Raw genomic sequence first — 23,455 nt, forward strand, 5'->3', positions numbered from 1 at the left:
GGAGCTCCGCACCGCCTGGAGCGCCCCCGCACCAGCAGAGGTTGGTGGGGGGCGGGGGAGAGAGAGAGAGAGAGAGAGAGAGAGAGCTGATTGGCCGAAGAGACCCAATCAGCGTTGTGGAAAGGCGGGGAGACGGGTGGAGGACCACCCTAGGAAGGCTGGGGTGGGGCGGGGAACCCCCCCCAATGGGAAACTTGGAGGAGGGGGACTTCAGAGGTCTTCTAGGCCAGGGGTCTCCAACCTTGGCAACTGCAACCCAACAAGAAAGACACAGACTTCAGAGGATAATTAGAATTGCAGAAAAAACAATGGCTACCAATCTGCCTTCCATTGAGTACCTGTATACTGCACGAGTCAAAAAAATGGCTGTGAAAATATTTACAGACCCCTCGCAACCTGGACATAAACTGTTTCAACTCCTACCCTCAAAATGACGCTACAGAGCACTGCACACCAGAACAACTAGACACAAGAACAGTTTTTTCCTGAAGGCCATCACTCTGCTAAACAAATAATTCCCTCAACACTGTCAAACTATTTACTAAATCTGCACTATTATTAATCTTCTCATCATTCCCATCACCAATCTCTTTCCACTTATGACTGTATGACTGTAACTTTGTTGCTGGTAATCCTTATGATTTATATTGATATAGTGACCATCATTTGTGTTGTAAATGTACCTTGATGAAGGGATCTTTTCTTTTATGTACACCGAGAGCATATGCACCAAGACAAATTCCTTGTGTGTCCAATCACACTTGGCCAATAAAAAATTCTATTCTATTCTATTCTATTCTATTTAAGCCTGGAGGACTTCAAGTTCCAAAATCCCCCAGCCAGCAAAGCTTTGCTGGTTGAGGGATTCTGGGAGTTGAAGTCCTCCAGGCTTAAAGTTGCCAAGGTTGGAGACCCCTGTTCTAGGCCTGCAGGTGATGCTGGGCTTTTTTAGCAGAGCCTTTTTCTTTTGGTTCGATTTTTTTTTTTTTTTTGGCTTGGCGAGGCCGGGAATGACAAGAAGAAGAAAAAGATGTGAAAAATCTAGAACAGGGGTCTCCAGCCTTGACAACTTTAAGCCTGGGGACTTCAGGCTGTAGAAAGAGTGCAGAGAAGAGCAGCCAAGAGGATGAGGGGACTGGAGGCTAAAACATAGGAAGAACGGTTCCAGGAACTGGGTATGTCTAGTTTAATGAAAAGAAGGACTAGGGGAGACATGACGGCAGTGTTCCAAATATCTCAGGGGCTGCCCCGAAGAAAAAGGAGTCAAGCTATTCTCCAAAGCACCAGAAGGCAGGACAAGAAACAATGGATGGAAACTCATCAAGGAGAGAAGCAACTTAGAACTAAGCAGAAATTCCCTGACAGTTACAACAATTAATCAGTGGAATAACTTGCGACCAGAAGTTGTGAATTCTCCAACACTGGAAATTTTTAAGAAAATGTTGGATAACCATTTGTCTGAAATGTTGTAGGGTTTCCTGCCTGGGCAGGGGGTTGGACTAGAAGACCTCCAAGGTCCCTTCCAACTCTGTTGTTGTTGTTGTTATATGAAGAGGAGGAGAAGAATATCCAAGGATGAAGGTCAATTCCTAATCAACCAAAACTTGTGAATTATACCTTCTGTGATTTCTTGAGCGTCATCTATATACCTAACCTTCCTAATCAACCAAAATTTGTGAATTATACCTTTTGTGATTTTTTGAGCGTCATCTATATACCTAACGGGTTTGGCAAAGGATCTGGAAGTTGCCCCTTCGTGAGAGGGATGGCGTATAAATTCCATCTAAATAAAAAATAAAAAAAGTTTAAGCTGAATTGGAGGGAGCCCTTCCCTTGCAAAAGAATCTCAGCCCGGGCTGTAAATATTCCGATTCAGCAGCTGAAGGCTTTTTAGAATTTCCCCAAAAGACAAGTCTCATGAATCAATCTGCAGAGAAAATGCCATTAATGTGCTTTCTCCCAGGGTAGAAACCCTTGGCTGGATTCTCACTTGGGTCCCACTGTGCTGAATCATCTCCATATTTTTTTTTGCTGTTAAGACGCTCGCTTTTTCCAAAAGATTTATAGAACCCTCCATGGCGAAGCGAGGGAAGCAATCTGAAAAGGACCTTCAGGATCTCTCGAAATGCCTTTCCGAGCACTTATTAACTCTGAAGGGGAATATCGGTAGCTCAGGGGCGAAAGGAGGGGGTCCTTGGTCCTCTCTGAACTTGGTGGTTTTCTTGCAGACGTTTCATTACCAAACTAGGTTACAGCATCAGTGCTAGAAGAGAGTGTGGTTTGTGGAAAGGAGGAGGAGATGAGGAGGAGGAGGCGGATACACTAAATAAACAACCAGTCTAGGGAAATGGCCCCTAACCTTTTGGGTCCAGGGACCGGTTCCATGGACCGAGGTTTTGCCGCTGACCAGAGGGGGCGTTTTGTGTTCTGCCTGCATCCTGCCAACGGGGGTTTCGCTTGTTTGCGTGGACCGGTTGCTGCCCAGGGCTGGTTCACAGACTGGGGGTTGGGGACCCCTGGTTTAGGGTCTCTGAGCTGGTACTTTAACCACATTTGCACCAACCCCGACATTTTCAGTGGCGCTGGGAAGGTTAGCTTGCAATTCAAGGCTTTGAGTTAGATAGGGGGGGGAAATGCCAACATGACCCACTGCCAACGGAGACTGGGCACGGATTGCATCTGAACTCTATCAAGGGAATACAGAGTGAAGCATCGGTTTCGTGCCCTCTCTGGAAACAGCACTTTGAGAAGCTGGCGTAGCCGGCTAGAGAACTAGAAATCGATCTGCTATTACGCGGCGTCCGTTTGCTTTTACTTACTGATGGGAGTTGGGGTACTTCATTGCCATTGGAGGAGTTGAGAGGGGGAGAGAGAGGGGGAAGGAAGCCATCCGGGACAAGGGGGGAATTTTCCCTTTGGAGGGAAGGAAACCTGGAGAGGCCTTGAAGAAGGAATTCAACCACCCTCCGGTAAACATGGGGCGAGGCAGGTGAGAAAAATACTACCAAGACGAGGGGTGAAATGCTACCGGTTTAGTCCGGTTCGCCCGAACCGGTGGTTAAAAAAAAGACTACAGGTTCGCCAAACCGGTAGTGAAAAATGTAAAAAAAAAAAAAAAAGTCTGACAGTCAGCTGAGCGATGCGCCATAGTTGGAATTTTTTTTTTTTACTTTTTTAGCATTGTTTTACTACCGGTTCTCTGGAACCGGTAGTTAAAAATGGTTTAAAAAGAAAAAAAAAACGATCACAACTGTGGCTCAGAGCCTTTTTAAAAATCTTTTAAAAGCATTTTTTACTACCTATTCACCCAAATAGGTAGTAAGAAAATGCTTTTAAAAAGTAAAAAAAAAAAAGGCTCCCGCGATCACAGCTGTGGCACGGGATCGTCAGAGCCTTTTTTTTTTACTTTTTAACACATTTTTTTTACTACCTATTCGCTATCGACGTTGTTTTCCGACAGAGCCCAAACGCCGTTGCTGGTCTATTTTAAGCCTTATGGGAGGGGGCCAATCATCTCCAGGCCTTACTCCTGAGTCGCCCTCTTTGCTTGAGCTTTTCTTGCCTTCTGGCAGCTCTTCTCATGAGTGCATTAGGAACAGGCTCCTCCTGTTCCTCTGCCTCACTACCGTCAGCCTCTGGAGGCTCTGGAGTCTGCACATCACTCCCCGATGGCTCTGGCCCCACCTCAGCCTCCGACGCAGAGCCCTCATCTCGGCCTTCCCCAGCCTCCAGGACTGGCCCATGCTCTTCCTCAGCCCCATCGCTGTCCGACTCCGTTGCCAGCTCTGCAGGCTGCTGGCGGACCACAACAATAGGTTCACCCCCACTGGTCTACAGGATTAGGGACCGTTGGCATAGCTGTAACTGGATAGCAGTTGTGTGTGTGTATGGGCAAGAGACTCAGAAAGGACCCACCCAAGTTTCTCAGGTTGTCATTAAGAGGTCCTGAAATAGAATTGTACTTTGAGGCTTGCAAGATTCTGTCACGCGCAGCCTTTACAACAAACTAGAATCCTTTTCTATCTGGTTTATTTCACAGCCCATATTTTGTGCAGCGATAGGCAAGCAGGTAGATTCAGTAAATGATGATTAAACGGGCCACCTATTACTTACAGGACTGTCTGCTGCCACCGATTGCCTCCCACCGACCCGTACGCTCTCACAGGGAGGGTCTCCTTAGGGTGCCGTCTGTCAGGCAGTGCCGACTGGGGACGCCCAGGGGAAGGGCCTTCTCTGTGGGGGCTCCCACCCTCTGGAATGAGCTTCCCCCAGGACTTCGTCAACTTCCTGACCTTTGAACCTTCCGCCGCGAGCTTAAAACACATCTATTTATTTGTGCAGGACTGGACTAGAATTTCAATTTTACATTTAATTTTAATGGGGTTTTATCATTTTAATTGTAATTTCAAATTTTGGCCTATTTAAATAAGTTTTTTAATTAGTTTTTATTTTGTATTATATTTGTATTTTTATCGGGCTGTAAACCGCCCTGAGTCCTTCGGGAGATAGGGCGGTATAAAAATTCGATTAAATAAAGAAATAAATTAAAACGTCTGCCAATTTGAAGGACTACGTTGGCCAGCAGGTGGCAGCATCTGCAAGCTTTTCTTTTGAGGCAAATGGGTAGATTCAGTAAATGATGATTAAACGAGCCACCTAATTTATTAGATATTATATAATACCTATATAAAAGATATTAAAGATATATAAAATAATATAAATTAGAACGTCTGCCAATTTGAAGGACTATGTTGGCCAGCAGGTGGCAGCATCGGCAAGCTTTTCTTTTGGAAAAAAAATAAATAAATTGCAAAGCAAAAATTGCATTTAAAAGGACAGAGCCTGGCTTGAAATGAAAAACAGCCCCCAAATGTGCCCCGCCTGCCCAATTAAAAAGAAACCACCACCCCAAAAGCAGCTAAATGCGGTGATGTCTCTTGCACATCGTTCCTATTCCGCGTTCATTAAAAGCTAAGCCTTTTCTCTTCAATTGAGGTTTTTTGAGGGCAATTCTTAATGTTTTTCACATGTTTTTTAAATTGGATTTTAACTGATTTAGGCATTATGTTTTTTAACCATGGTCTGCTTTGGGTGGGGCTGCATCGGAGCAGAGTGTAAATTATAAATCTACAGTATAAAATTCAATACAACCCCTCCAGATATCTTCAGTCATCCACAGCCAGCACAATCAAAGTTGTTCCATGTCACTATTTTTTAAATTTGTCAACTTTAAGATGTGTGGATTTCAATCTCCAGAATTTTCCCCAGCCAGCATGAATTCTGGGAGAACATCTACATATTTTAAAAGTTGCCAGGTTTGAAAAATATGGATTTATGTCATCAATCTTAGACAAAACAAGATAAAACGTTTGAGTCCAGATAAGCTAAAAGCTATTTATGGTAGAACATATGTTATTATTAAACCTATTGTTGCTTAATCTACGATTTACAAAACCACACTTTGTAGATTCGCAGAGTAAACCATAATCTGGCCATCAATCCTGGGGTTTGGAAGCTAATTGAGGTCATCATTATGAGTTTCTTGTTTTAATGATTGAAGTTGGCTTTGGTTTTAGCCATCATTACTTTTCTTATTTTTTTTATCGTGTGTATCGGTTTGGCTTTAAATTAGGTGCACTGCCTCGAGTCTCATTTGGGAGATAAATTAATATTAACACAACTAATAATTAATTAACATAAGTGGCTATTGTGTAATACATTTGTAGGTAACAGAAGATTTTCAAACCTGGATTGTTTGTGGTTTAATGTGTTACGTAAACAACAAGCGATCTGTTTTTTTTTACCTCACTCGATACAAACTAAAGAAACTGAAATATTACAGAAATTTCTTAAGATTACCTGCATTCCCCACCTTCCCCAGAAATGTGTGCTGTTACACAGTGCAAGGTTAATTATGAAAACCTGCTTTAATCTTGGTTTGTAAGAACCTGGCTAGTGAAATCTGCAGCCCAGATACATGGCTGGATTCCGGTCATTCAAGGGGTTGAAAGCTCACCTTGTAGCCTAGTGCAGACTCTGCTGCTGGAGCCTTTTTTGCCCCCCTGATAAATCATGATTAAGTCAACAAGTTGCATCAAGTTTGACATGAAAAAATTCTATTCTATTCTATTCTATTCTATTCTATTCTATTCTATTCTATTCTATTCTATTCTATTCTATTCTAAACTAGTGTCTCATTAGACCTGCAGTTTAGCTGCTTTGCTTTGGCTCAGCATGTCGGGTGAACGGGGACACTACGGCTTGCTAACTACGATTCGTAGCTTGTTCATGGTTTATTCAACAAGCCACGGTTAAGGCGAAGGGGAGTTTAGCGCCCCCTGGAAACGTGGAGACTTTCTGCCAACTTTTCCGCAGTCCAGAAGTTCCAGAGGGGGAGGGGCGGAGGAGAGAAGGCGCCATTGGCCAGCGGGCCCCGCCATTCAGCGAAGGGGGCGGGAGCCAAGCCTGGGATTGGCAGCGCGGCCGGCCTAAGGCGCGTCGGCGTCCGGGGCGCTTCGGCCAATGTCGGCGGCGGAGGGCGGGCGCGGCGGCGGCTCGGCCAATGGGCGCGCTCGGGGCCGCCCCCGCCGTGGCTGAGGGGGCGGCGAGGGCTTCAGAGCCGCGGCGGCGGCGGGGCTGACGGGGGGCCGGGAGGCTGCGCGGCGACGGGATGGGCTCGCCGGAGCCCCGAGCCCCGCTGGCCGCCCAGGACGACGACGACGCCGCGGCCGAGGCGGAGCAGGAGGGAGGCGGCGAGCTGGACTCGCGGAGCTCGGCCGGGGACGCGGGAGGCGGAGGCGAGCGGCGCGTCGACAAGTTCGGCTTCCTGATGGCCGACGGGCAGGACGCCGGGGAGGCTCCGGAGGCGCCGTGAGTGGCTGGCTGGGCGCGCTCTCTGCCCATGGGCAGGGGCGCTCTCGCCCTCGGAGGGGAGGGGAGGGGAGGGGGGCACTCTGGCCATGGGCAGGGCTGCTCTTTGGGAGGAGGGAGGGAGGGGCACTCTGGCCATGGGCAGGGCTGCTCTTTGGGGAGGGGAGGGGAGGGCGGCACTCTTGCCATGGGCAGGGGCGTTCTTGCCCTAGGTCAGGGCTGCTCTTTGGGGAGGGGAGGCACTCTTGCCATGGGCAGGGGCGCTTTTGCTGTCGAGACTGCTTTTTGGGGAGGGTTGAGTGGCACTCTGGCCATGGGCAGGGGCGCTCTTGCTGTAGGCAAGGCTGCTCTTTGGGAGGGGAGGGGAAGGGAGGGGTGGCACTCTGGCCATGGGCAGGGGCGCTCTCGCCCTCTCTGGGGAGGGGAGGGGAAGGGAGGGCGGCACTCTTGCCATGGGCAGGGGCGTTCTTGCCCTAGGTCAGGGCTGCTCTTTGGGGAGGGGAGGCACTCTTGCCATGGGCAGGGGCGCTTTTGCTGTCGAGACTGCTTTTTGGGGAGGGTTGAGTGGCATTCTTGCCATGGGCAGAGGCGCTCTTGCTGTAGGCAAGGCTGCTCTTTGGGGAGGGGAGGGGAAGGGAGGGGTGGCACTCTGGCCATGGGCAGAGGCGCTGTTGTCATAGGTCAGGGCTGCACTTTGAGGCAGGGAGGGGAGGTGGGCACTCTGGCCATGGGCAGGGGCGCTCTTGCTGTCGAGACTGCTTTTTGGGGAGGGTTGAGTGGCACTCTTGACATGGCCAGGGGCACTCTCGCCATCAGCAGGGCTGCTCCTTGGGGAGGGTGGTGCTCTTGACCTGGGCAGGGGCTCTCTTGGGGGGGCCGGAGGGGCACTCTGGCCATCAGGGCTGCTCTTCAGGGACTAGACTGAGTGGCACTCTTGCTATGGGCAGGGGCGCTCTTGCTAGAATGAGAGCAAGAGAGAGAGGAGTGAGAGTCTTGCTCTGGGCAGGAGGGCTGTTTTTTGGGGGAGGGCTGTGGATTAGATTTATGGGATGGGGGGGCTCTTGCTGGGGAGGGGAACGGGGTAGCACTGGGGGTGAGCAGTGAGTGCGGTTCCTGGCATTTAAAGGAAGGGGGGAGGGGTTCTAAGAGATCCGAATAGGGGCAGGGGATACTGGGCCCTCTTTCTATGGGCAGAGGCCCTCCTGCAGGAGAGAACATTTTGCAAAGCCACCCAGGGTCAGGAGGGCACTCTTGACATGGACTTTGGCCCCTTTTTCCATACCCGGCCTGAGCCGCCTTCCTCTGCCTTTCCCTTCGGTTGCTTCCGAATCCCACAAACCGGCTTTAACCGTTGGGTTAGTTTAGATCAGGGGGGGTCCCAACGTCTGCGACTTTTAAGACGGGTGGACTTCAACTCCCAGAATTCCCCAGCGGGAATTCTGGGAGTTGAAGTCCACCGCCTAAAAAGTCGCAGAAGTTGGAGACCTCTGGCTTAGGGGATTGTTGGTTGGATTGTCGAAACTCTTTCCTGCTCTCGAAACCCCCTTAATAAATTAGCCGCAGGACCTGAACCCAGAACCTCGAGAGACCAAAACCCCCCCCATTTGCAACAGCTCCACGTGGGAATGACACCCCCCCCCCGATATGGTGTATTATTGGGTCAATATAGTAGCTGTCTTCGGAGGAGGGGGGGGCCTCAAACACCCCCCCCCCAGCTTCCTTTCTGGAGCACGACCAGAGATGTCCAACCTGGGTCACTTTAAGACTGGTGGACTTCAACTCCCAGAATTCCCCAGTCTTTCAGCTAGCCAGCCACAAATCCACATGCTGGCTCTGGAATTCTGGGAGTTGAAGTCCCCAAGTCTTAAAATGACCAAAGTCGGACACCCCCTGGCTTAAAAGTAGGGCGAAGGCACTCTTCACATGCTCAGGTGCATTCTCCCTTCTTTCTCAGCCTCAGTTTAAAACTCTTTGCTACTTCCTGAGATCAAGAAAAGCGTGGAAACTTGGATTGCTTGATATTAAACTCAACAGGTTGAGTATGTTGTTTGAATGGGTGAATTTGGTAACCTGGTTATAAAAGAGATAACGCTAAGGAAGGCAAGCGGGACTATTAAATCTGTCTTTTCTAGCCTTTCCAAAGTTAGCCGGGTTTTTTATTTTATTTTATTTCTAACAGCAACTCCCCTAATGTGAAATGTGGTACGTAAAAAACAATCTCAATTTCTTTCTTTTTTCTAAATTAAATAATTAAAAAACAGAAAAGGAAAAATCAATCTCAACAAACAAAACACAGAAGAAGAAAAAAACAAAGTTAGTTTTCCAAGATAGCCAAGAAAGGAAGTTTTCTTGTAGTCTCAAATTTTTGTCTTTTAAGCAAAAATGATTGTTTTGCTTAGCAAGGTTGTGTGTGTGTGTGTATGAGTGCAAACTAAACCTTGTCTGTGTGCTTTATTTGTTGTGTGTGTTGAGAGAACGAGAGGTTGAGTTTTAACAGCTTACTGATTTATGAAACTCACTCAAAACATTTTGAGTGAATTTTTGATTTTGGGGCTCATAGAATAGAATTTTTATTGGCCAAGTGTGATTGGACACACAAGGAATTTGTCTTTGGTGCATATGCTCTCAGCGTACATAAAAGAAAAGATACGTTCATCAAGAATCATAAGATGCATCGCTTAATGATAGTCATAGGGTACAAATAAGCAATCAAATCGTATTAGATACAGTCAACATAAATCATAAGGATGCCAGCAAAAGTCATACAGTCATAAGTGGAAGGAGATGGGTGATGGGAACGATGAGAAGATTAATAGTAGTGCAGATTCAGTAAATAGTTTGACAGTGTCGAGGGAATTATTTGTTTAGCAGAGTGATGGCCTTCGGGAAAAAACTGTTCTTGTGTCTAGTTGTTCTGGTGTGCAGTGCTCTATAGTGTCGTTTTGAGAGTAGGAGTTGAAATAGTTTATGTCCAGGATGCGAGGGATCTGTAAATATTTTCACAGCCCTCTTTCTGACTTGTGCAGTATACAGGTCCTCAAGGGAAGGCAGGTTGGTAGCCATGGTTTTTTCATCATTGCAAGCTGTGATTTTCAAGCATATGGAGCTTTGCTATGGAAAAAAAAATGCTTTCTGTTTTTTTCCCAGCCTTTCCGTTCGAAAGCAACTGGGCTTACTCTTGAGTAAACCTTGCTGTAGTTTTTGGCAGGAAGAACCCATTCCTGAAGAGGCAGGCGTGGGAAATGGTTAATATTCCATTGGCATATGTAGGATAGGGGTGTTTTTTTTCTTCCCCAAGATTAATCACACGAGGAACTAGGTATACCTGTTCTGTTGGAGCCCTTGTGCGATTGTGCAAAAAACAGTTGTGCGTTTCAACTTTCTTTTTCCAGTCCTTCCTCTCTTTAAAATCAACTCTCTGGTTTTGCTAGCTTGGGGCATATGGGGGTGTAAATCCATTGGGCCTTGTTGTTGGAATGGAGGATTGAGGAATTCGGCCGGTTTAGGAATGCTTTCCTTCTTAATAACAGAATAAGGTGATTTTTATTTTACTTAATTTTTTAGTTCCCTGCCTGCTGTTATCCAAGATCTGGATGGCTGTTGTTATGAAAGGGAAATTGAAGGTTCCGGCTGTTATTTTTAAAGAGTAACAGAGTTGGAAGGGACCTTGGAGGTCATTTAGTCCAACCCCCTGTGCTCACTCAGGAAACCTACACTAAGGATTCGAACCGCCAAATTGCCGACCTTTTCTGATCGACAAGCTCAGAGACTTAGCCGCTGAGCCACCTAGCCAGGCTGTGTGTTTTGTTAATGCTGCTCTCAGGCTGGATTTGATTTTAAATCGATTTAAATCGTGATTTAAATCTCTAGTTTTTTTAAAAAGGGCTTGATTTAAATCAGCTTGGTTTAAATCATAATTTTTAAAGAGCAGCTGTTATCTCCGTCCTGCAGCGGTTCCACCTCTGACCCGCTGTTGACTCACCGACAGTCCCAATATTGTAGAATATACAGCTTCACGCTACGTAACTCAGCTCCGTTTCATGCTGAATAAACCAGGGGTCACCAACCTTTCGGACCTCAGGGACCACTAAATTCATAATTTTAAATCCCGAGGACCACTAATATGAATTTTTTAAAACGATAAATACTATTTAGTGCAATATAAAAAATGCAAATAATTTTTCTGCGGACCACCAAAATTTTCTCGCGGACCACGGACCACTGGTTGGTGACCGCTGGAATAAACTATATTATGACTGTATCTTACAGAGAAAACTCGGCTTTAGAAGGAAAGGAAGAAGATAGGAAAGGGAAAAAGAGAAGGAAGAGAGGTCTGAAGTTTAAGAAGGAAAGGGAGAAGGAAAGAAGGAAGGAAAAGGAGGAGGGAAGGAAGAAGATGGGAAAGGGAAAAAGAGAAGGAAGGAAGGTCTGGAGTTTAAGAAGGAAAGGAAGGGAAGGAGGGAGAGAAGGAGATAGGGAGGAAAGAAGGAAGGAAGAAAGGAAAGGAGGAAGGAAGAAAGGGAAAGGGAAAAAGAGAAGGAAGGAAGGCCTGGCGTTTAAGAAGAAAATAGGGAAGGAAGGAAGGACTGTTATACAAAACTTAAAAAGTAGACTTAAAGCCAGAGTAAGGGGAACATTGAATAACATGCCACATAAGCTGTAAAGGTTTCACTTAGCAACAGAAACCTTGGACTCCATTGTGGTCGTAAGTCAAGGCCTAAAAAGAGCTTCTTCCCGGTTGGAGAAGATGTTTTTTTTAAAAGCAGGCATTTGGGTAAAATTACACCGTCCGTTTCCAAACATTAACCTTGGCTTCTCCTCCCTTCTGACGTGTTTTTGGAAGCTTTTATGAAACCCGCCCAGGTGCCAACTGCATGCCCCGGCTTTCAGGAGCCTCTTGTATTATCAGAGTTTGATTAAAGGTTGCGTGTTTTCCTGCCGTTTTTCCGGATGTGTTTATTTCATTCTTTCCATCTCACCTGCTGCTGGCAAGACAAATTCAAGCTTTTCTGTAGTGCTCCCTTCAGTTAAATACCCTGGAAACAATCAAACAAAACAAAAATTAATCATAGCGCTTCCTTCTACCGTTCGGAGTGCTGACTTAGCTGCAATTAGAGCTCAGGTTTAAAGGCTAAACCAGCTTGTGGCTGTTTTCTCAACCAGGATAGATGATGGCCAGTCTCTCCCCCCCCCCCTCAAATACAGGCAGTTATTTACAATTTCCGATCTTTCATTTATTTATTTATTTATTTATTTAAACTTTTATACCGCCATTTAGTTACTCGAAGTTACAACAACACCCCCCAAAAAAGGGACTTATAATCATTTTTCACACAGCCATCTCAGCATAAGCGTCCTCTTTTAATGACCCCATAATCCGGGGGTGAAATGCTCCCGGTTCGGACCGGATCACCCGATCCGGTAGCGATGGTGGTGGGTGATTCGGAGAACCGGTAGCAAAAATCCCTGGCCCTCCCCCATGCCCAGCTGAGCCGCGCGATCATCAGAGGTTTTTGTTTTTTTTTTACTTTTAAAAGCATTTTTTCGTCAGCTGAAATTCCTTCCCATCCACCTATTCATGTATCTAACCATTTTCCTTCCTTCCTTCTTTCCTTCCGATCCACCTATTCATCTATCTAACCATCTTCCTTCCTTCCTTCCTTCCTTCCTTCCTTCCTTCCTTCCTTCCTTCCTTCCTTCCTTCCTTCCTTCCCATCCACCTATTCATGTATCTAACCATTTTCCTTCCTTCCTTCTTTCCTTCCGATCCACCTATTCATCTATCTAACCATCTTCCTTCCTTCCTTCCTTCCTTCCTTCCTTCCTTCCTTCCTTCCTTCCTTCCTTCCTTCCTCCTCCTCCCTCCTCCCTCCTCCCTCCCTCCTCCTCCCTCCTCCCTCCCTCCCTCCCGTCCTTCCCATCCACCTATTCATCTATCTAACCATCTTCCTTCCTTCCTTCTTTTCTTCCCATCCACCTATTCATGTATCTAACCATTTTTCTTCCTTCCTTCCTTCCTTCCTTCCTCCTTTTCTTCCTCTTCCTCTTCCCTCTTGATAAAAAGCATCTTTTGAACCAATTGGATGAAATTGCAAAGCTGCATCCTAGCGGCGTTTTCTCCCTTTTAATGGCTAATTATTTTCCCTTTTCAAGCTCAAAGGCCTCTGGTACTGCTGAATGGTTTAGCAGTGCCTCTCTCGCGCCCGGGAGAAATTCAATATATTCTCCCTGACCTTAATTGGTTTCATTTGCATTCCCATGCACCACACAGTATTTATCCCTTTCCTGTCTGCTGTAGAAGACTGGTGGGGAGAGGGAGGTCAGGCCTGAAGTTTACAGCTGCTGCTTCCCATCCCTAAACCGGAAGGGATTCCATTCCAGATGCCGGGACATCTCCACTTGAAATACTTGTTTGGCTCCCGGTTGTGTATTTTGTTTCCAGGAAAGACAGTGACAAAAGCAAAACAAGAGATTATAGGGGACTGAGCAGAGGCCATTGTGGCGAAGCGAAATACATCCTGCTTGGAGGGCTGCCTGCCTGGAGTTTGGGAGACCTTTGAAAGCTTGAACTTGCGACAGGATTAAGGAAGAGAAAGAGAGAGAGAGAGATGGGCAGCCTCGCGAATACCAGGGGTGGAATAACAGCAGGTTCTGACAGGTTCTGGCGAACCGGTAGTGGAAATTTTGAGCAGTTCGGAGAACTGGCAAATACCACCTGTGGTTGGCCCCGGGAGTGGGGTGGAAATGGAGATTTTGCAGTGTCCTTCCCCTGGAGTGGGGAGGGAATGGGGATTTTGCAGTATCCTTCTCCCCCCCCCCGGGAGTGGGGAGGGAATGGGGATTTTGCAGTATCCTTCCCCTGGAGTGGGGAGGGAATGGGGATTTTGCAATATCGTTCCCCAGGAGTCGGGGGGGGGTGAATGGAGATTTTGCAGTATCCTTCCCCCAGGAGTGGGGTGGGAATGGGGATTTTGTAGTATCCTTCCCCTGGAGTGGGGAGGGAATGGGGATTTTGAAGTATCATTCCCCTGGAGTGGGGAGGGAATGGGGATTTTGTAATATCCTTCCCCTGGAGTGTGGAGGGAATGGGGATTTTGCATTATCCTTCCCCTGGAGTGGGAGGGAATGGAGATTTTACAGTAACCTTCCCCTGGAATGGGGAGGGAATGGAGATTTTACAGTAACCTTCCCCTGGAGTGGGGAGGGAATGGAGATTTTGCATTATCCTTCCCCTGGAGTGGGGAGGGAATGGAGATTTTACAGTAACCTTCCCCTGGAGTGGGGAGGGAATGGAGATTTTACAGTAACCTTCCCCTGGAGTGGGGAGGGAATGGAGATTTTGCAGTATCCTTCCCCAGGAATGCTTGTGCAGGCGGTTGGACTAGAAGACCTCCAAGGTCCCCCTTGCAGCTCTTGTTATTCTCCAAAGCCACTGAAGGCAGGAGAAGAAGCAACGGATGGAAACTAATCAAGGAGAGAAGTAATCTAGAACTAAGGAGAAATTTCCTAACAGTGAGAACAATTAATCAACTTGCCTCCAGAAGTTGTGGATGCTCCATCGCTGGAGGCCTTCAAGAAGAGACCGGACAGCCAATTGTCCAGAACGACGTGGGGTCTCCTGCTTAATCAAGGGGTTGGACTAGAAGACCTCCCAAGTTCCCTTCCACTCCAAGATTCTATGATACTATTTGCAGCTATCCGTGTCTTCTCTTGAACCCTTTTCTAAGCCTTCCCTTTTAAAGGGCGCCTCCAGCAAAAACTGTTAGGAGTTTATACGGATTCTTACTGTAAACAGAACTGAAAATAAGGAAACAAAACTCTGCCCTAGCAGAAATCTGTTTTCTCGCAAAGTTTTCAGGTCAAGTAATTACTCATGCATGGTTGTTTATAATAAGACTCAGGCCCTGGTTTGGGGTCACCCTTCCTTGCTGGGCCTGGAGGCAGACGGAGCAAGAGAAAATTCACCTTACTGGGCACCTGTCATTTTAATTATTACCCTGCGGGTCCGTCCTTCCCACAAGCTTTGTCAGCGCTTGCATAGTTTTCCATGTCAATAATTGTGTGTGTGTTTTTAAATGGGAATCTATCAGCAGTTTCTCTTCCTGTGTTCTGTGTTAGCAGATGGGGAGAAAAACACACTTAACCTTTTACTATGACCGTTGAGCCTTTGGGTGCAGACGTGGGCGGGCGAAAGGGTGAACGGAGGCTTAAAAACTTAAGCCAGGATGCCCATCTGCCTCTCGAAATAAGGTTTTAAGAGGGCAGGATTCAATTCACGGAATTTATGATTTAGTGGCCGGGAGAGATAAACTTCAATTTAAAAAATAGGGAAGGAGGAATGCTTTTTCTGCTTTTCGGCTCTGAAACTTTTTTTTTTTTTAAATCCCAAAGAGAAATAAGCCGTGTGACTTGGTGTCTTATTTCCCGTCTGTTTTTTTTTTCTTTTTAAATAAAATAAAATAAAAAAAAATAAAACAAAGAATTTGCTATGCTAGTCCAGCGGAACAAAGATTAGTGTGTCAGGCTTGAGTGCTGACGTTTTGTACCTGAGCCAGTTCATAATTACCGGCGGGCAAAACCATTTAACATCTTAGAATAAGCCTTAATGTCTGGGACTCTGCGCATGCTTGTTTGGTCTTAATCCTACAATTGGTGCTCTTTTAATGTTAAAACATAAAATGATAGAGTTGGAAGGGAACTGGAAGTCTATTGGAATAATGAAATCAGTAAATGCACAACGAAAGGCCAAATCCCTTTGAAGTGCAGGCAGTTCTCAATTTACGGCTGCAATTGAGGCCAGAAATTTATGTCATTAAGTGAGGAACGCGTTCAGTGAGTTTGCTCCAGCTTTACGGCTTTTCTCGCCATGTTTGTTAAGTGAATCCCTCATCATCATCTTCATTTAACGACACCATTGCGGGATGGAGTCCGAGCAACTGAATGGAGCTAGCAAGAGTGTTTGACTGGCCGGATGCCTTACCTGTTGCCGGCGCGGAGTTTTGTTCAGCAGATATATTCTCATTGTGCCCAAAGAGAGAGAAATATCTGCCTCTACCTAGGATCGAACTCACAGCCTCCTGATTGTGAGGCGAGAGCACCATCTCTAGGCCACCGCACCACTCCTGTTAAGTGAGTCACCGCAGTTCTTAAATTAGTGACCCGGTTGTTAAGCGAATCCGGCTTCCGCCATGGACTTTGTTTGTCAGAAAGTCGCCAAAGGGGAATCACGTGACCTCAGCCACCATGACTGAATTTTGCTCGCGTGACCGTGGAGATACTACAGTGGTTTGTAAGTGTGGGAAAACGGTCCTAAGTCCCTTTTTTCAATGTTGTAACTTCGAACGGTCCCTAAACGAATGGCTGTAAGTCAAGAACTACCTCTAGTTTGGCATAATGTGGGAAGTGAGGCAAGTGAGAAAGATTTTGGTTTATCTTTAGTTTAGCTCGGCCATTTTGCTCAGCCTTGTGTGACCCCCCGAGAAGAGAGTCATTTATTAATTATGCCAATAGAAAGAAACTTTTTAAAAAAATCAATGAATAGTTGATCAAACTATAACAGAGAACGTGTCTTCCCCGACAGACCTATTTGAGGTTAATCACTGGGAGTGCTGGGTTGAAATTCTAGCAAAATATTTTCTAGCACCACTGGTGTTTTAATAACTGGATTGTTACCTGCATTTTGGCAACAGCTGAATAATTGGGCACATTTGGCTAAACACAACTCTTGGGAGGCTCAGTCGGTGCCCGGATTGGCAAGGCAACGGGCATTGAACCCAAACGTCACTGAGAAAGTTCGTGGCGTTCAATTGACCTTCCTCCACCCCTCCACCCCACCCCCACCCCATTTCCTCTTTCTCAACTCAAGGCTGTGCAGCGATGGACGGGGAGATCCCTTCTCCCCTTAAACAACCCCTGCAAAACTGGTGTTGCAAAATTTTTGACCTTGCTTGCCACTGGGGCAAACCTGAAATGCGATCCAGCCAAGAGCCATCAGGCAAGAAACTGATTCTTGGGAGTGTTCCCAAGTCCCAGAATCTCTTTTGTTTTGCTTCTATCCAGGGGTATCAATTGATTTCTTTCTCTTTCTTTCTTTCTTTCTTTCTTTCCTTCCTTCCTTCCTTCCTTCCTTCCTTCCTTCCTTCCTTCTTTCTTTCTTTCTTTCTTTCTTTCTTTCTTTCTTTCTTTCTTTCTTTCTTTCTTTCCGAGGGTTTCGTTGCGTTAACGGCAATTTGGCAGGGGTTTCCTCGAGAAAGCAACTTTATCACATTCCCCATCTCTTTCCTTTAAGCAAATTTACCACCGAACTTATATATTATGTATTCGCCACGTATTGTGCTGTTCCACGCCACACACACACACACACACGTAATGGTGGTTTAGTGGGTTTATTAATATTCCCCCGACAACTCCCTTCACCAAAACCCCAGAAATGTCCCAAATAAGACCAGCTACCAGCAGACAGATGTTAGTTCACAGAACAATGGCCAAGGAGCCCACTGTTGTGGTCTGCCAGCGGCCTACGGAGCTGGCAACGGAGTCGGACAGCGAAGAGGCTGAGGTGAGGCCAGGGCCATCGGGGAGTGAGGTGCGGACTCCAGAGCCTCCAGAGACTGATAGTAGTGAGGCAGAGGAACAGGAGGAGCCTGTTCGTAATGCACTCATGAGAAGAGCTGCCAGAAGGCAAGAGCAGCTCAAGCAAAGAGGACGACTTGGGAGTAAGGCCAAGAGATGATTGGCCCCTCCCATAAGGCTTAAAAAGACCAGCAACGACGTTTGGGCTCTTTGCCGGAAAACAACGTTGATAGACTTGCTCCTTGTCTTGCTGCATTTATTTCTTGTCGGCCTCTTCTGCTTTTGAACTTTTGCCAAGAAAAGCCTTTGGCAGTTTGCCTAATTAGACCAAGGTTGGTGATAAGACTGAAGGATTGTGTTGGGAAGAATTTGCTTTGATGTAGTTTGGACGACGCTGAGAATGAGTTTAATTCTCAGCTGTTCTAATAAAATCTGTTTGTTTTTGAACTGATTGCGTTTACTACTACCTACTTGGGCCTGGGTCACAACAACGCTGTCAATCCCAAAACAGGCAAGAATCACGATGGCTGGGAAACACACAGCCAGTGGTGGGATTCTACCGTTTCGGACCGGTTCGGCGCACACTCAGCGAAGCAGTTGTTCAACCGGTTGGATCCCGCGCCCCCGCACACAGCTAGGAAATGAACACATTGTTCCCAGCATCGCCTCCATCTCTCTCTTCTGTGCTAAATAGCCAGCTTCTGGTGGTGCGGCGCCCCAAGAGGGGCAAGGCTGCCTCCTCGCGAGTAATCTGGCTGACCTTCTCTGCTCTGCCTTTTCTCTGCCCTACGTGTTTTTTGGATTAGGTACAGCAGGCAGTTCCTCCTCCTCCTCCTCATTGACTGGCTCCAGCTACATGCTTTCCCTGTCGAAATCTTTTGGGCTGTCCTGCTGTATTTGTGCTTCAGCCAAATCCCTCTCGGACGGCTGCTTGGACCCATTGACCATTGACCAATTCCCCTCCAGCAGTGGGGATAAATTTGGCTCTTGGTATGATGGTGAAGGGACACAATGGCTCAGTGGCTAAGACACTGAGCTTGTTGATCGAAAGGTCGGCAGTTCAGCGGTTCGAATCCCTAGCGCCGTATAACGGGGTGAGCTCCCGTGACTTGTCCCAGCTTCTGTCAACCTAACAGTTCGAAAACATGTAAAAAAAAAATTGCAAGTAGAAAAATAGGGACCACCTTTGGTGGGAAGGGAACAGCCTTCCGGGGGCCTTTGGCATTTAATCATGCCAGCCACCTGACCACGGAGACGTCTTCGGACAGCGCTGGGCTCTTGGGCTTTGAAACGGAGATGAGCAGCGCCCCCTAGAGTCGGGAACGGCTAGCACATAGGTGCGAGGGGAACCTTTACCTTTATGTTGGTGAACTACCTACCCCAGAAACCTTCACTTCGGGCGTGGCAGTCGCAACAACAAGGCTGTCGTCGTTTTTTAGAGCTGAAACCTCGCTCCGTTTCTTTAAGCATCCTGTATAACTTCTCCATTTTGACTTCAGATGGCTTTGAGGTTTTGGGTGGGGTGAGAGGAGATGACTCAGACCTCGGTGTCTGTTTTCCATCGGCAGGAATTCCCAGGAAGGGTGATTCTACCAGCTGGGCAAAAAAACAAGACAAAAACAAAACAAAACACCAAATCAGTGTTTGGAAAGCCCTAAAGTTCAAAAGACCAAGAGGAATCGGTGTATTTCAGGACATGGGAAAGATTCTCTGTACGGTTTGAAAAGAGAGATGAATAAAAGATGATAGGTAAACAATTTAAGTAATGGAAAGCTAAATAAGGGAAATGGCAAAAAAAAAAAGAAATAGAAATCCAGATATCGCCAGAGTGAATGGAAAAGGAGGATGTGGGGAGGGGAGAAAGAAGATTATAAATATAAATGTACAATTATGAAATGATAAATTGGGTAAAATGGAAAAGAAATTGAAAAGAAAGTATATATTATTAGAAAATCGGAGTTGCTTGGGTACCAAGTAAAGGAAATATTGTAGAACAAAGAAGAAAGAAAGGAGAGAGGAAGAGAGGGTAAGATAGAGGGGGAGAGAGGAATGGAAGAAAGGATGGGGAGAGGGGAGAGGAAGGAAGGAGGAAGGAGGAAGGAGAGGAGGAGGAAGAAAGGGAAGGAGAGGAAGAGAGGTAAGATAGAGGGGAGAGAGGAATGGAAGAAAGGAAGGAGAGAAGAAAGGATGGGGAGAGGGGAGAGAGGAATGAAGAAAGGGAAGGAGAGGAAGAAAGGATGGGGAGAGGGGAGAGAGGAATGGAAGAAAGGGAAGGAGAGGAAGAAAGGATAGGGGAGAGGGGAGAGAGGAATGGAAGAAAGGGAAGGAGAGGAAGAAAGGATGGGGAGAGGGGAGAGAGGAATGGAAGAAAGGGAAGGAGAGGAAGAAAGGATAGGGGGAGAGGGGGAGAGAGGAATGGAAGAAAGGGGAAGGAGAGGAAGAAAGGATGGGGGAGAGGGAGAGAGGAATGGAAGAAAGGGGAAGGAGAGGAAGAAAGGATGGGGGACAAGAGTAGGAGAGAAGGTGAGAAAGGGGGGAAAGGGGAGGAGTGGGGGAGAGGAAGGGGAAGGAGGAAGGAGAGGAGGAGGAAGAAAGTAGGAGATGGACGGGAAAGAGGAGAAGAAGGATTGTTGTGAAAGGAGGGGAAAGAAAGGGTGGATGAGCAACCCCAAGTGTAATTAAAATGTCTTATTTCTGTGCTTTCTTCAGAAAAAGTAGGTATGATTATTTATGGACAAGAGAATGTAGTATTTACAACATGTGTATAAGAGATAAATAAATAAATAAATAACCCGGCTCCCAACCGGGCAATGTTTGAGCCGGATAAAACTCTCTTGTTTACCGCTCGAGTATCAGTTTCGATACTCCTTCCAGGCCTCTGAACTGGAAAACTACATCCTAAATCCTGGCTGCACCCTTGATCAGAATGGACCGAGTGCAAAAATCTATGGAATGCATACCCCTGACTGCCCCGCACTTTTATTTCGGTTCTGGTTTGGCAGCATTCTTGCCTTCCAGATTTGCATCTCCTTTTTTGGCAGTAATTTGGGAAGCCCGGCTGGTTCCGTTTGAAGGCAAGCTTGCTGCGAAAGAGTTGTCTGTGTGTGGCTTTGTTTGACTTTTTTTTTGGTGGGGGGGGGGGTGTCAAAACTTCTGCCCCATAGGTCCTGGTAACCCTATTTAAAACTTTTAACAGGATCGTTGGAAGGTTGCGGGTTGGTTACATCCTGGCGTAGTGGTTTTATAAAAACCTAGGTGTGTGTGTGACCTTGAGCCTAAGAAAATCAAATTAGCTCACCTGTGTACCTGCTACAGTGTTCTGGTATGTGTGAACAGGTGCAGGCATGTAGGTCAATTCTAGTTTCACACTCAAGATTAGGTGCGTTTAATGTGATGCTTGGCGCAAGAATCTGGGCTCGTTGGCTGGAAAGGTTCGAGGTCCGAGCGCCGCGCGACGGGGCGAGCGCCCGTCCTCGCCTCACCTCCTGCCCACCTAGCAGCTCGAAAGCATGCTTCATCACTGGAAGCTTTCAAGGAGAGACTGGACTGCCATTTGTCAGACATGGTGTAGGATCTCCTGCTTGGGCAGGGGTGGGGTTGGACTAGATGACCTACAAGGCAACCTTCCAACTCTGTTAACCTGTTAAATCTGATTTACAGCTAAAACAAGAGCCCCAAATTTTCATTGCTAAGCAAATGCAGTTATTGTGAGCTGTGTCCCATTTTACCACCTTTTTGGCCAACGGTTGTTAAGCGAACCACTGCAGCTGTTAAGTGGACTCTGGCTCCTCCCCCGCCCCCCCATTGACTTTGCTTGTCAGAAGCCAGCGGGGAAGGTTACGAATAGTGCATCAAAAAATACACGCCGGCGGCCAAGCGCCACTCCGTTACCCTAAGCCAGGATAGAGTTAAAACGTAGCTTGTAGAAGCTGTTGCATCTTCGTTACTCTAAGCGCGCAAAATACCTGTGAGTAGTACCTGTGAGAGGGATCTTGGAGTCCTAGTGGATAAACATTTAGATATGAGCCAGCCGTGTGCAGCAGCTGCTAAAAAAGCCAACACAGTTCTGGGCTGCATAAACAGAGGGATCGAATCAAGATCACGTGAAGTGTTAATGCCACTTTATAATGCCTTGGTAAGGCCACACTTGGAATACTTGCATCCAGTTTTGGTCTCCACGATGTAAAAAAGATGTTGAGACTCTAGAAAGAGTGCAGAGAAGAGCAAGAAAGAGGATTAGGTGACCGGAGGATAAAACATATGAAGAACGGTTGCAGGAACTGGGTATGTCTAGTTTAATAAAAAGAAGGACTAGGGGAGACATGATAGCAGTGTCCCAATATCTCAGGGGTTGCCCCAAAGAAGAGGGAGTCGGGCTGTTCTCCAAAGCACCTGAGGGTAGGACAAGAAGCAACGGGTGGAAACTGATCAAAGAAAGAAGCAACTTAGAACTAAGGAGAAATTTCCTGACAGTTTGAACAATTAATAAGTGGAACGACTTGCCTTCAGAAGTTGTGAATGCTTCAACACTGGAAATTTTTAAGAAAATGTTGGATAACCATCTGACTGAGATGATGTAGGGTTTCCTGCCTGGGCAGGGGGTTGGACTAGAAGGCCTCCAAGGTCCCTTCCAACTCTGTTGTTATATTATAAATAGCCATATGCCACTTTTTTTTTCAGTGTCGTTGCGACTTTGTATGGTCACTCAGCGAACGGTTGTAAGTCGAATTCTCCTCGTATTTCCTTTTTTTTTTCTTTTCCTTTTTTAAAACCCCTTCCCATTTTATGTCTTCGGCTTCTGAAAACATAACTAGAAGGAGATTGCGTAGGAACGAGATGGGCTTAGCGTCCCTGGAATCCGCTTAGTTTTCTGCCGGCTGGTGCTTTGCTCTTTTAATCTTACCTTGGGCCAGGTAACAGCGACGGGCGGGGAAGGGAAGCGCGCAAATCCCTCTTGCTGTATTAAATGTGTAGTCCTTTATGTAGAATAGAATACCGGAGTTTGGAGATCTTCTGGTCCAACCCACTGCTTAGGCAGGATACCCTATACCACTGATAGGCTAACTTTTTCTGGCACGCCTGAACCCCCAAAATGAAATGCGTGCCCGCCCCCGTGCATGCGCCCCGCCCCCCCTGAGCTCATGCACCCCCGCATGTGTGCGCCCCACCCCAAGCATGCGTGCGCCCTGCGCACGCCCAAACCCCTGCGCATGCACGGCAGAAACCCAACGACCAGCTGGCTGGCGGGAGGCGCGCACACATGCCCAGCGGAGCTGAACTGGGGTGACGGCTCGCGTGCCCCACAGAGAAGGCACTGCCTGCCACCTGTGGCACGCATGCCATTGGTTCGCCATCAAGGCAGATGTTGGTTGTCCAACATCTTCTTAAAAACTTCCAGTGTTGGAGCATTTACAACTTCTGGAGGCAAGTTGTTCCACTGGTTAATTGTTCTAACTGTCAGGAAATTTCTCCTTAGTTCTAGGTTGCTTCTCTCCTTGATTAGTTTCCACCCATTGCTTCTTATTCTACCCTCAGGTGCTTTGGAGAACAGCCCGACTCCCTCTTCTTTGGGGCAGCCCCTGAGATATTGGAAGACTGCTGTCATGTCTCCCCTAGTCCTCCTTTTCATCAAACTAGACATACCCAGTTCCTGCAACCGTTCTTCCTATGTTTTAGCCTCCAGTCCCCTAATCCTCTTTCTAGCTCTTCTCTGCACTCTTTCTAGAGCCTCAACATCGTTTTTTATATCGTGGCAACCAAAACTGGATGCAAGTATTCCAAGTGTGGCCTTACCAAGGCATTATAAAGTGGTATTAACACTTCGTGTGATCTTGATTCTATCCCTCTGTTGATGCAGCCTAGGATTACGTTGGCTTTTTTGGAGGCAAATTGCTATTCTCTCCGCTGCGTTTTCTTTGTTGTCTGCTTGTTCTGGATCTTCCACAAGCTGTGTTTTAACTGTCTCCCGGCTCAGTCTCTGCGTTCTTAAAGAGCGAGGCTCTCGCTCCAAGGC

General features: G+C 46.9%; 1 protein-coding gene across 1 annotated transcript in view; it reads left to right on the forward strand.

Annotated features, from left to right (window-relative positions):
- The first annotated feature begins 6,604 nt into the window (after window positions 1-6,604).
- TBC1D10A (TBC1 domain family member 10A) overlaps window positions 6,605-23,455 on the forward strand; it is a 35,664-nt gene continuing 18,813 nt past the window's right edge. The window contains exon 1 of the mRNA XM_058158314.1: window positions 6,605-6,870. Within this exon, the coding sequence (XP_058014297.1) occupies window positions 6,671-6,870 (200 nt within the window). The 5' untranslated portion in view covers window positions 6,605-6,670. The remainder of the gene's footprint in view (window positions 6,871-23,455) is intronic.

Source organism: Ahaetulla prasina, chromosome 15, assembly GCF_028640845.1.
Source record: "Ahaetulla prasina isolate Xishuangbanna chromosome 15, ASM2864084v1, whole genome shotgun sequence".
Lineage (NCBI taxonomy): Eukaryota > Metazoa > Chordata > Lepidosauria > Squamata > Colubridae > Ahaetulla > Ahaetulla prasina.